At 36.0% G+C, this 13,642-nt stretch overlaps 1 protein-coding gene across 1 annotated transcript; it reads left to right on the forward strand.

Moving 5' to 3' along the window:
* Window positions 1-238: 238 nt before the first annotated feature.
* On the forward strand, window positions 239-7,454 carry LOC124390054 (polyadenylate-binding protein 1-like). The gene is made up of 8 exons (XM_046855740.1): window positions 239-393; window positions 5,372-5,554; window positions 5,812-6,008; window positions 6,135-6,250; window positions 6,381-6,621; window positions 6,759-6,846; window positions 6,933-7,066; window positions 7,386-7,454. Exons 1-8 carry the CDS (start codon window positions 330-332, stop codon window positions 7,452-7,454), a joined length of 1,092 nt encoding a protein of 363 aa, XP_046711696.1. The 5' UTR covers window positions 239-329.
* Window positions 7,455-13,642: the final 6,188 nt, after the last annotated feature.

The raw sequence follows: 13,642 nt of genomic DNA on the forward strand, positions 1-13,642 counted from the left end.
CTGGCAGAAAATGCATCTTTTCTTTAATAACCAGTTCATAATTTATAACAGTTATAATAATAATTTATAAGGAATTTGTCCCACTAGATTACACTGACATTTGGCAATCTAAAGTAGATTCAGAATGCACAAAAATACATGAAAGGTTTAGTTGAAAAAAGATGTTCGATGACTCTTCTGGCCTACAAGTAATAAACAATGAAACAGAGGAACACTGAAAATCAGCTACTTACCTCATCCCAGTGCAAATACTTGCTGAGCGAGTCTAATATGTTTCTGCTTGCTTTCAGTTTGCTGACTATGTGAATGGTTTGGAATAAAGAGCTGCGATGGGACAAAACACTTGGCATGCTGTCACCATCACCATTTTGGGGCATCAGGAAAGAATGCAAAGTAAACAAAACATTACCACAAACTGAAAATACACTGTATAGAAAAATCACCAACAACAATACACAACTGTCTTCTCTGTATCATTGTCCAGACCATTTTTAGTAGATAAGTAATGAAATGTCAATCTAATCTCACCTCCTATAAGGAGTCTGTAGGAGAGGGCATGTGCTTTGTGAGAGCCTCCTCTCTGTTAACACAAGCCTACATAAACCCTACAGAGAAACAGCAGGAGATCATGTGCCATAAACTCTCTCTCTGCCTTGAACTTGTCCAAATCACTGAGAGAAATGTCTTTTTGCTAAGGACTAAACGAGACAGAAGAAAATGTTCATCCAACATCCAACTAAATCAAACCTGTATTCAAAAATGTATTTAAAACAAATATTAGGGAGTAAAGATTTTACATGACAAATCATAAGAACATTAGGATCAATTAATTATGGATTGACTTTGAATTTTTTTTTAACTTAAATCCACAGATAAAGTCTTTTGAATTGCATGCACAATAAATAAAACATAAGATAAGAACTGACCTCATTTACACAAAACTCAGAAATGACTGCTTTCTCTTCATCTCTCAGAACAGGAAGTTCTCTTTGCCGTCGAGTTTTTGTCTTGGTGAAAACTCGGCCAGAGACGTTAATGGTTTTATGTACTGAGATACTTGATATTTGTGCCTCTGTTCAAAGCTCTCCTGCTTGGAGGACTGATGGAACACAATGGCATGCCTGGGAGAAGCTGAACTTCTTAACAGAAAAGGGAACTGGATGGAATGCTGGAAGCACTTTGCATTGTTGCCTCTTTTTTCATTACATACAAAACAAATGTTCCAATACTTTTGGAGAGGAATGTACATACATCAGAAGGATTTGAAGGAATTCCTTTAGCACATGCTAAGATTCAATTGTATCTCCTCTAGAAAATAGTTTACATGTCACATTTAAATAACTTTGTCAGCTTTCTGTTTGTTCTCAGTCTGGGTGGAGAAACACCTTTTCATGTAATGACAATAAACAATAAATGACAGAGTCAATGCAAATACCATATACATCAAGGTATACAGAAACTCAGAGAGATTACAGTTTTACCTTTATTCTCCTGTTAAGATTAAAAGCAAACATCAACTGATAAAATACAACACAAATGCATTTATTTTCATTTAGTCAAAGTTCTCACTAAAAGTTCAATTCCTTCTGCATTTGAAATGAAAAAAAAAGAAAGTACCTCCATTAATCAGATGTTTTTCTTGAGGCGTCAGACTTTGTACTTGGATTTCCAGATTTTAACGGTGTTTCTGTCTGTAAAATAATTAGAAAATGTGCTCAGATTATTGTGCATTATTAACCTTTTAGCCTTTTTCATTATTGGGTGTTTGTCATGCATGAAATATATTTTTGTGGTACACATGAAGTCAGTATATATAAGGAAGTGCTTAATGTGTGATTATAAACAGCAGTAATGAAGCAGTAATGAGCATAACATATCTTATTCTTGAAGGATGATTTGTCAGGATGGGACAGAGGGTCATGTAGTGGCCATACAAGAATTGCATGCTGCTTTTTAGAAAATAATGAGGAATGTTGGTGTTACACATATGGCTGAAGAGAGTTAATCAAAACTGTGTGTGGACTGTGAATTGGGAACTTCCATAGAACTGCCTGCCTTTATTTTTGCTGAATAAAGTCTTATTCTTTGACACCACCATCCTGAAACCTGAACTTAGTATATTTTTATACTTGTTATAATTGGCCATGACAAGATCACACTAATTCCATCACATGTTTATGTGACAAAACTGTATCATGCAGTGTTTGGAGGTGAAGAAGAAGAGGAGGAGAGTTAGGTGAGGACTGAATTAATAATAAGATGGTGGAAACTGAAGGAGGAATTTTGAAGTGTGAGATTACTGATAAACAATCATGTCAGATTAATGAACATTTAAGTGTCTATAACACATTCATTCCTACAACAAATATTGCAGAACTATAATCACAAGTTACAGTAGAAGAGAAACACACATGGAGAAAAGTCGGATGTACAGTAAAAGATGGGGCACGGTACGACTCTAATGGTGAACCCTGCCTGTCAAGACCACGAGTCAAAAGGAGGGATGTACAATAGTATTACATTGTACATCGGACAACATTGTACAACATTGGTTTACCAAAGGTTTTACTAATTACTCCCAAAAGGTTTGTGAAAAGATTTGTGCCACTAACAATGAAGGCAGAGATATTAAAGTTCTTCAGAGTTTACATCCACGAACATAAAAATGGATAGATGGATTTTATTGAAGTAACACCTGGAGAAGAAAAGAAATGCTGCTTGGTAATGGTAGATCTCTTCTCTGAATGTCAAGTCAAGTCAAGTCAAGTTTATTTGTATAGCGCTTTTTAACACAGGCATTGTCTCAAGCAGCTTTACAGAAATCAACAGTCAAGGTGAATGGTGTGCATTTATCCCTGATGAGCAAGCCATGGCGACTGGGTAGAAGTTTTTTGCTCTTACTTGCAGCACATCCTTCCCAGCTCGGTCCCTCTGCCTGGCCAATAGTTATAAATCTTTATCTCCTTCCTTAGTGTCCAACTTCTTATACAGCTCCCCATATGCCTTTTCCTTGGCTTTCGACCACATCCCTCTTTACCTGCTGCAGCATCACCATGTACTCCTGCCTACTTTTTTCATCACTCTGTTGATCCCAATTCTGTTTTGCCAACCTATTTCTCCTTATGCTCTTCTGCACTTTCTCATTCCACCACCATGTCTCTTTGTCTTCCTTTCTATTTCCAGATGTCACACTAAGTACCTTTCTAGCTGTCTCCTTGATCACTTTCACAGTAATTGCCCAATTATCGAGCACCTCTTCACCACCACTGAGCCCCGCTCTGACCTCTTCCCTTAATGGGTAGAAACTTTCTCAACCTCAAAGCAAGACGCAAGTGCAGTAGCATTAGAAGCATTACTCCTTTTATTAATCAGTCACTGAAAGAAGTAGAAGAAAGTCTGGCTGCAAACTCAAATCCAAGGATCTTATGTTTATACACATGCCAGAGTGTGTGAACCTACAGTTTAGAGTCTGATTTGAGGTTAGATCAAGTTTATCTTGTTTCCAAGCAGGTTCTCACCCAGATGTGGGAATTAACGAAGTACAAATACTTTGTAACTGTACTCAAGGTTATTATTAAGAAAAAAATCTTGCTTTATAACAGATCATTACATGTAACTAGACAACAAAACAGGATTAATAATATTTGTACAGAATTAAGCAAAAAAAAAAAAAAATCCTGATAGTGCGCATTGTACAAATAGTTAACAATATTGCTGTGTATGTTTCCATTTACTTTATACTGATTAATATTTCATGTAATAATCTAACCTATTATTAACGCATTGTTTTTATATGCTTATTGAATATAATATTTTATGTTTACAAAACCACACACATTCTATATGCACAAACCATAAAAGGAATTAGGATATAGTATAAGGGGGAAATTAATATAATAATAACAATGTATAATAATAAAATAATAAATATGTTCAAACGTAGACCTTTAGGTACTAAAGCACCCCAGTGCAATAAAGATTTACGTCCAGCAAACACGACATGCGAGTGAATTCCTTCTAGCATTTTCTTGAACTTGGTTAGCAGGAGAAACTCTGGTTTTATTGAAATAACAGGTTAACAGATGCTAACTGAATAAATAACTAATGAATAAATGCTCCATACAGCCAATTAACATGCAAGCTGTGGAAGCACTTCATATTAACCAGCTGGTCAGGTGACCAGAGTGATGTGTACAGAATCGATCCTCTTACGTCATCATAAAATATCTAGGTATCACCTTGACAACCACCAAACAAACAAACAGCAGCAAGGAGCAGCAGCAGGACCAGCAGCAATTATCGGCGACGCGTACAGAATCGATCCTCTTACGTCATCATAAAATATCTAGGTATCACCTTGACAACCACCAAACAAACAAACAGCAGCAAGGAGCAGCAGCAGCAGCAATTAGCAGCGACAAACAAAATTTATAAACTTCTCTATTATTAAACATTTCTTTATACAGGTGCCTGGTAAGTAGTCTAATTAGTAGTAGTGAAATATAGTAGACTATCTATTTATAGTATAAGACTCGAAAAATAAAAAGTAATTATTTAGTGACATTAGCATGGGTAACTAGCTGGCTAGATAATTTTAGCTTTGATAGTTTTCATCCTTTGTCTAAATATTTCACTCTTAGCGAGCTAATGGTTATATATATCTTAATAAATAAAATTAGACTTTTATTTGTCTTTTGGTTAACTTTTAGTCGAATATTTGATATTTCTAACAAACTAGCTAACACAGAAGCAGCACTAGCAAACCCAGCTAGCATGAGGCTAAAAATTATGTGTCCTACACCATTAGTCTAAATGTCCATTTCTGCTCACATTTCTGGACATATTATCAGTCTTTCATACTTAATTTCTTCAGTCACATTTATCCATTCTCTCCTGCAAGCCCATGATCTTTATGCTAATATCAGGAAGGATTAGACAAAAAAATTAGGAACAGATTACTTTTCTCCTCTTCACTCCTGTACCGATATTCACCTTTCCACCTGTTTGGGGCTATTATGGGTGATTTGTTTCCCAATAATAATAATAACAACAAAAATAAATGATAAACTATGTTTCAAAGAGAATAAAACCCATAAAGTTTGGAAACTCACTGTTCCAGGGGTCATACAGTCCGCTCTATTCAATTGTTTTTTTTTTTTTTTACTATTGAACATTAGGTAGCTGGTAAGTAGTGTAATTAGTGGTAGTAGAATATAGTAGACCCTTTAGGCCTTTATGTTTATTATCCTTCTACATTTCAGAGTAGAAAAGTGATTGCATTGCACTTATACTGATATTTGTCTGTTTAAGACTGTAAGTTTAGTGTTTTTGATTTTCTTCACCACTGAGTGTTTGATTTTTATATTTTTAGGTAAAATGAATTACAGTCTTTCAGCACTGTATGTAGGTGATCTGCACCCAGAAGTGACAGAGTCCATGCTGGTGGAGGAGTTCAGCTCTGCAGGCCATGTTCACTCTGTCCGGGTCTGCAGGAAATGGAATAACGGCGTTTCAATTAACCATGCATTCGTCAACTTTTACAAACAAGCCGATGGTAATTCAAACCACACCCGAACCCAAACACTATTTCTGCATTTTATACCAGTTTATAGCCTACTTAATACTTCAGGAGTCATTTCTGTATTATTTACTGCTTTCTTACATGGATATGGTGAGGATTTGTGTCTTAAATACATTTTATGTGAGTTTTCAGTTACCCATCTGTACCAAGGGTGCCAATAATTCTGAATATGTCTTTACACAGTCTTTTTCTCTTAAATGAATGACCTGGAATTAATTTTGTTCCCTCAGCTGAGCGAGCATTGGCAACTCTTAATTGTAAGCTCCTTATGGGGTGGCCCATGAGAGTCATGTGGTCTCAGAGGGATTCCACCTTGAGGAAGAGCGCCGTCGGGAACTTGTTCATCAGAAACTTGGACATGACGACGATTGACAGCATGGCCCTTTTTGACCTCTTTTCGGTTTTTGGGAATGTCCTGTCATGCAAGGTTTGTGCTTTGTACTGTTTGGATCTGAATAGCATTTGTATAGCATAATTAGCAGCTATTATACTAAAGTCCTGTATTAGTTCTGTTAGATAATTTGTGTGTTGGCATGACGTGTCTCTCCTGAAGGTTGTCGCTTACAAGACAGGAACAAAAGGGTACGGCTACGTCCAGTTTGAGTCTCCAGAGGCGGCGAATGTGGCGAAGGAGAGACTTGACGGCAAACTTTTCAACGACCATAAAGTGTAAGCTATTGATATAAAGGGGGGGTTTGATCATATGGGGATATTTCACTCACCATCAGGGGTAATCTTGGTGGCGTAGGCATAAAAACTAACAGCAGTGTCTAAGAGCAGTGTCTCTGTTGTGTAACAGCTCCATCGAACACTTTAAGTCCCGTAAGGAGCGCAAGGCTGAAGGGAACCGCCACACTCAGTTCCACCTGCAACCAGCTCAAGCTCCAGATGTGGTGGAGAAACCAGCTTCAGCTAAACATCCAGCTGTGGAAGAGAAACCAGCTCAAGTTGCAGCTGTGGAAGACAAACGAGCTCGAGCTCAAGTTCCAGCTGTGGACGAGAAACCAGTTCAAACTTCAGTTAAAGTGCCGTCAGCATCTGTAAGTAAAGCACAAAACACACACACACACAAAACAATAACTATATTTATTAGTTATATTGTTCTTCTTTTGAAAAAAAAAAAAGAAACAAAATCTAAATGAATAATTATAATAATAATTATGTTGTATGTGTGCAGGATGTACCGATGGCTCCTCCACCTCAAAAGCGCTTGACCATCTATATGTTGGAGTCTGCCGATTTTGAAATGCAGATAGAGATGGCTCGTGAGTATCACACACACTTACCAACACAAACACAAAATAATGGCTAATGTACACTTTTGTAACTCTCTCTCTCTCTCTCTCTGCAGATGATCACCTGTTACCTCTGGTTGAGAAAATACACCCAAATGATGCAAATAAAATTTCATGGTTGCTGGTGCAGAGTGAAAATAACTTTAATATCATTAACATGATTGCAGATCCTGATGTCCTGCGTGCCAAAGTGAGCACACACACACACACACACACACACACACACACACACACACACACACACACAGTTATTAATATTATACTTAGGAATGATTTGTAATAAGTGGGTGTAGTAACAAGGGTCTATTCTAAAAATATATCAAGTGTATCATTTCTGATGAACTGTTGATATTAAAATTGTGATTTTGCTTTGGCCATGTGGAAACAAAACCCCACCCACCAATTCCTTATTTACATCTATTCATAATCACATATATCACTCCTCTGTTCACTCTTTATATGCATGTGACACACGTGTGATAGAAGCGTATGTGTGTGTTTGTGTGCAGGTGGATAAAATGGATATGTTCCTAAAGGCAGGAGAAGCAGGAGTCAAGCCGGTGAGTATCTTTCCTTAAAACTGGATTATGCGCTGCAAATTGTTGATGTGATACTCAACATTATTTTCACACACACACACACACACACACACACACACACACACACACACAGTTTAGACTAAAACCCCTTTTAATTTCTCTTTCAGGAAACTCTAAAGATGCTCTTTGGTACAAAGAAAAAGAGAAATAAGAAGAAGAAAAATAAATAATTATTAATCTTTTTTTTTTTCATGGTAAATAACCATATAAAAAATATACTTATTGTGTATATATATATATTTCCTTGTATTATTTATTTTTATACATTCAGTTTGTTTGTTATTACTATTATTTTATTATTATTAATCATATAAAAATAAAGACTTCAACAATGTAAATGCTTTTGAGTGATCTGACTCATTATTTTTGACATTTTATAAGAACTTAAAGAGGAATTTGTCAAGTAATTGTGATACACATACATGAAAGACAAAATGTAAATGTATATTTTCCTGAAACCAGCAACAAACATCATAGTATCGAAACTTTATTGTGTTAAGGAGCCGATAAAACCCCCCAGCAGCTGTTCATTCTAATTGTTTCCTCTTTTAAAATTACAGAAATACTGATTTAACTTCCAACATAACATGAAGCTGAAATCAATTCTGAATTTAAGTCAAGTTTATTTCTATAGGGCTTTTCACAACAGACATCGTTTCAAAGCAGCTTTACAGAATTTAAGAGTTGTACAAGTAATATATATTTATCCCTGATAAGCAGCCATGGTGACTGTGGCAAGGAAAAACTCTCTTAGATGTTATAAGGAAGAAACCTTAAGAGGAACCAGACTCAAAAGGGGAACCAATCCTCATTTGGGTGATATCAAGATCTATGTGTGGCAGCCTAAGGAAGGAAATAAAGGCTTTTGACATACTTCGATCGATCTATCGATCTATCGATCTATCGATCTATTGATCTATCTATCTATCTATCTATCTATCTATCTATCTATCTATCTATCTATCTATCTATCTATCTATCTATCTATCTATCTATCTATCTATCTGTGCTGCAAAGCTTTTCTTTTACGCATACTGCAGAACCCAACCTCAAATAGAGAGAGAGAGAGAAATCTCAACATTAAATATAAGTCTAAAACAAAAAATGTTTTACAGATTAAGCAAAAAGCATGTCCTGATAGTGCCACTAGAGGTCAGTGTGAGACTGATGAGACCTTGCAGTTACAATTCAACTGTTTTTTTTTTATAACCAACTGCAGCTGGGTCTCAGTGAAGCTCTAAAGATAGACAATATATTAAGATAATAGACAGTACCAATAGTTCCGGTTTAAACCAGGGATCCTGGAGCTGTGAAGGAGTAGTGTGATGCACTGGACCAATGTCGTGTATGTAACGACATATTTCAGCAATGCACTTATAAACCTATGCTGAAACTTTTGGATCATTATATGGCATTCACCCCTGCTTTTGGGACTTAGAGCTTGTAAAGTAATGCGACTGACACACAGCTTCAGTAACGAGACATACTCGGTTCTTTATTAGGTACTGCAGTGCATATACAAAGTAGGAGGAGTCATAGCATCAATTACGGAGGCCGGAGCGCCACTTAAAAAACATTGTCAAAATGACAATACATTACACAGCTGAAAATGACCTACTAATGTTGAGATTTCCCTTGATAGATCGATCTATCAAAGTATGACAAAAGCTTTTATTTCCTTCCTTAGGCTGCCACACATAGATCTTGATATCGCCCAAATGAGGATGGGTTCCCCTTTTGAGGATAACATCTAAGGAGTTTTTCCTTGCCACAGTCACCATGGCTGCTAATCAGGGATAAATACATATTACTTGTACACGTTCTCAGAATTCTTCTTCTTCTTTCGGCTGCTCTCTTTAGGGGTCGCCACAGCGGATCATCCGTCTTCATACCACCCTGTCCACCATCTGCCTCTTTCACACCAACTACCTGCATGTCTTCCCTCACCACATTCATGAACCTCCTCCTTAGCCTTTCTCTTTTCCTCCTTCCTGGTGGCTCCATCCTCAGCATTCTTCTACCAATATAACTCATGTCCCTCCTCTGCACATGTCCAAACAATCTCAATCTCACCTCCCTGACTTTGTCACCAAAACGTCCTACATGGGCTGTCCCTCTAATAAACTCATTTCTAATCTTGTCTAAACTCGTCACTCCCAACAAAAACCTTATCTTCAGCTCTGCTACCTCCTTCCCAAATATGAAACAGTGATGTTTGCTAACGTATTTAAAACATTCACAGTTTATGTATCTGTGGAAAAAAGACACTCTGGGCTTTACTATCCACTATCTATAGTTGATAATCCTCTAAGAGATAGAATTATTTACAGTTGTGTTCAAAATTATTCAACCCCCAATGCTGTAAATGGTTTTAGGGAATTTAGTGTACATTTGTAATTGTATTCAGAATGAAATCCTACAAGGACTTCTTAAAGAACCACATGCAACTAAAATGACATCAATTAGTTTTGTAATACAGTAGTAAATGTTTCTTTTGTGAATTCTTCATTGACATAATTATTCAACCCCTTAAAGACTGCTGTGCGCTACCTGAAGCGTAGAGTGGAGAAAAGTCCCCGTGTGACTGCTGAAGAACTGAGAAAAGATTTGTCAGATGTGGGTACTGAAGTTTCTGCTCAGACAATACGGCGCACCCTGCGTAATGAAGGCCTCCATGCCAGAACTCCCAGGCGCACCCCCTTGCTGAAATAAAAATATAAAACTAAAAAAAATTATGTTTTTGCTGCACTGAACAACGAGAGAGACCGAGTGATACGTCATCAACTAAGCGACTGATACTTCCCTCCGCCGAAAACGGGGAACCGCGTAGGTTTGCTCGTGCCTTCGAAATTTGCTCGTGAAACAGGGTACAATTTTGCGAGCAAGGTCGCTTGTATCTCCGTTTGCTTGTACTATAGGTTGCTCGTACAACAGGGTTTAACTGTATACACAAAATATTAGTTTCGATAAATGTTTTTTTTTGTTGCTTTTTTCCACTCTGTTTCTTCTATTCAACATTTCCCCAAGCAAATTACTTAGAACACAAACAAACAAATCGTATATCACTGTAAAGAAAAATATATTGCAACTCACCTGGGTAAATTAGGCTCGGGTTTTCCAGCCACAAGCAGATCACTGTTGTCGCTGTCACTACTCTCCTCAACAGTGTTGTCCTCTTCACTGCTGCTAGCAAGCTTCAACAAAAATTCTTGATCCATGGTTTCTTAGTTTTCTTTGTCGTCTTTCCTCCTTGAGTTTGAGTTGGTGTAAAGAGCAGATACTTTATATACTGCGCCCCTTGACTGGTGGTAGGTGTGACCAAATGTCACGAGCAAGGTACAACTTTGACCAATAGGAGCGCCGAATGTACATAAAGAAAATAACTTGCTATATACGTCCCATATATCGTTGGAATCATGCGTTTATTGGCTATATATTCTGTCAATCATGTCCTGTACATAATACTATTGGCTGGAAATATTTAAGATAAATTAAAGGCTGTGCATAGCAGTGCGTCATCACAAAGCAACAGCAACGTTGGGTTGTTTAGGGAAAAGCTTTCGGCTTTTATTTCATCCACTTTGTGGATGGTCTCATTTTGTTTGTGAGAGGTTTGCTATAAAGTCGTGCAGTTTTTGTCCATAAGTTATTCCGTAAATAATACAAAAATGCTCCCCGAAGCAATGGGATGTAAAGAAAGGAATATCCATCAAATTTATAACATTATTGCTTGGTTGGATTAAATGCACATGCTGGCATGTTATTCTGTCCACACTTACCTTTCGAAATACACCACAGTTCATAGCAGTGGATGCTTTTGTGACCCTTTATTATAATCATAAAGGTATGCACTTCCTTTTTCATTGCTTGTGTTTTGGTGAGTACTGATTGCACAATTTCAGAAATTTATTTTTTACTTTCCATTGAAAAACAGTGATCTAAGATCGATGTTTGAGGCTTAGACCTTTAAAATGATGAATTTGTTATGGTTACGCTTGTCCCTTTTCATTTAATCTATTGTTAATCATTAACATTTGTTCTCTCCTTGTATTGGATGCATCAGGGAGTAAAAAATATTCCTGCACTCTTTAGCTCCTTGCATCTCTTTCCACAATTTCCAAAGTTGTGTAGTGAACAGGGGTAAAATCCAGAATCTCAGTAATTGATTACAGCAGAAAGACACTAAAACTCAAACAGTAACTTGAGCACAGGATCAAAGTGGTGATTCCATTATTTCATATTCACATGCAGACTGTACATTTTGACAGTTACAACTGTTTATACTGCTACTGATCTGGATAATGACATTGGGTTTATGTTCAAATCAATATTACTAAGGATTGCTTCGTTGTTTTTTTTTTGCAGGAGAAACTCTGAGGGAGCATGCAGCACAGAGAGAGAACACACAGCACAGTCAGGGTGTCTGAATCCTTCTAACAATGGGTGAAGCCAAAAAAAGTTTGCGAGCAGCTTTACTGTTTTTTTTTTTTTTTTTTTTTTTAATCAGCACATTCACGTACATGCTGTTTTACTGAATCCAAGTGTCAGCGATTCTGGCTTCATGAAGTTCTTTGCACTAGTTTGTTTCAATTACAGAAAGCAGGAGTGTTTGTTATTTATGAGTCTAATTATATAATTTCAAAAATAATTTGTAAAAATTACTTTAATTTAATACAACACCCTGAAAATTAGCTATGGTAGTAATCAATATGTGGTCAAATATACAAAAATTCTGCTACGTTTTTTCTTAACCATTACATTATCTTAAAAAATATATATATATATATATATTTTTTTTTTTTTTTAAAGACCTTTAGAGTCAGTTACTCAATCATTCTGGGAATAGCAGTAGTTATCAAGTTGTTCCTTCACATTTTACAGTCTATTCAACTGCTAATTTGGGGCATTTTCTGTCTACATGCAGTCAATACAAAAACATTCACACTATTTTTTGGACCTTTTGTTACTCTTTTGTTTTCCATGTTTTTCTAGTTTCCAGCCGATTGTTAAATATGCTTACAGGTTATTACAGTACATTACATATCAAAAGTAAAATTAACATAATTATCAGTATATGACAAATGATTATCTGCATGTAATGTGGTTATTGTGATAAAACATCCACAATGATGTTTTATTATAAATAAAATAGTACTACACTCAAATATTTGATATGATAATACGGACACTACACACTGTATTTACACGAGTGTAAAGTGGATTATAAATCGATGTGCATTGTAAACAATTTATTGTGATAGCGCTGCCTGTTTGAAAAAAAAAAAAGGTTGTGTTGTAGCTCTATGTTGTTGTTTAGTGTAGCACCAGGGTTCCGGAGGAACGTTGTCTCGTTTTTACTGTGTACTGTGTACCACTGTGTATAGTAGAAATGACAATAAAAGCCTCTTGACTTGACTTGGTATTCATGTGTACAGTAAGTTTAACAACTATTAATTTGTGTATATTTAAATTTATTTAGCTGGTAAAGTTATTTGAACAATAACCTGCCTACCAGCGTATAATTTGTCTTTGTTGTTTAAATTTACAATGACTGTGAATGTGTGAAAAAAGATGACGTGCAACAGAGAATTAATTGTATAATAAAGGATCTAGGTGGACTTTGGACTTTGGCTTGGAAAACGCTCCCATGCTCTGTTGTAAGTTGCTCTGAAAAAGGGCGTCTGTCACATGCAGTCAATGAAAGTTAACCTAAAAATATATCAGTATCCAATGCTGAAGCAAACATCAATCATGTATTTTGCATTAAATCTTTGATAAGGAATTTCGATAAATGCACTTAAAAGTTATGTGCATAAATTGTGCTTTAAAATAATTTTTATAATAAAAAGTGTTAGATGTGTAGAGTTGTTGTATAGCCCTTTAATATTGCTGCTATGCATGAAAAAATTACCTAGCATTGTTTTAGAAATATCTCATCGATCTCAAAGGGAAATAAAGATGACATTTTCACATTTTTTTCTATATTTCTAAAGCCGAATAGGACTATGAAAATTAGCCATGGTTTTGATAAAAAAAAAAATCCTGGTTCAACCATGATTACTGTAGTAAAATCTAGTAATCAATACGTTAAAAAAACAACGTTATTACTACACTTTTAATATATATATATATATATATATATATATATATATATATATATATATATA

This window comes from Silurus meridionalis, chromosome 8 (genome assembly GCF_014805685.1).
Source record: "Silurus meridionalis isolate SWU-2019-XX chromosome 8, ASM1480568v1, whole genome shotgun sequence".
NCBI classification, from domain to species: Eukaryota; Metazoa; Chordata; class Actinopteri; order Siluriformes; family Siluridae; genus Silurus; species Silurus meridionalis.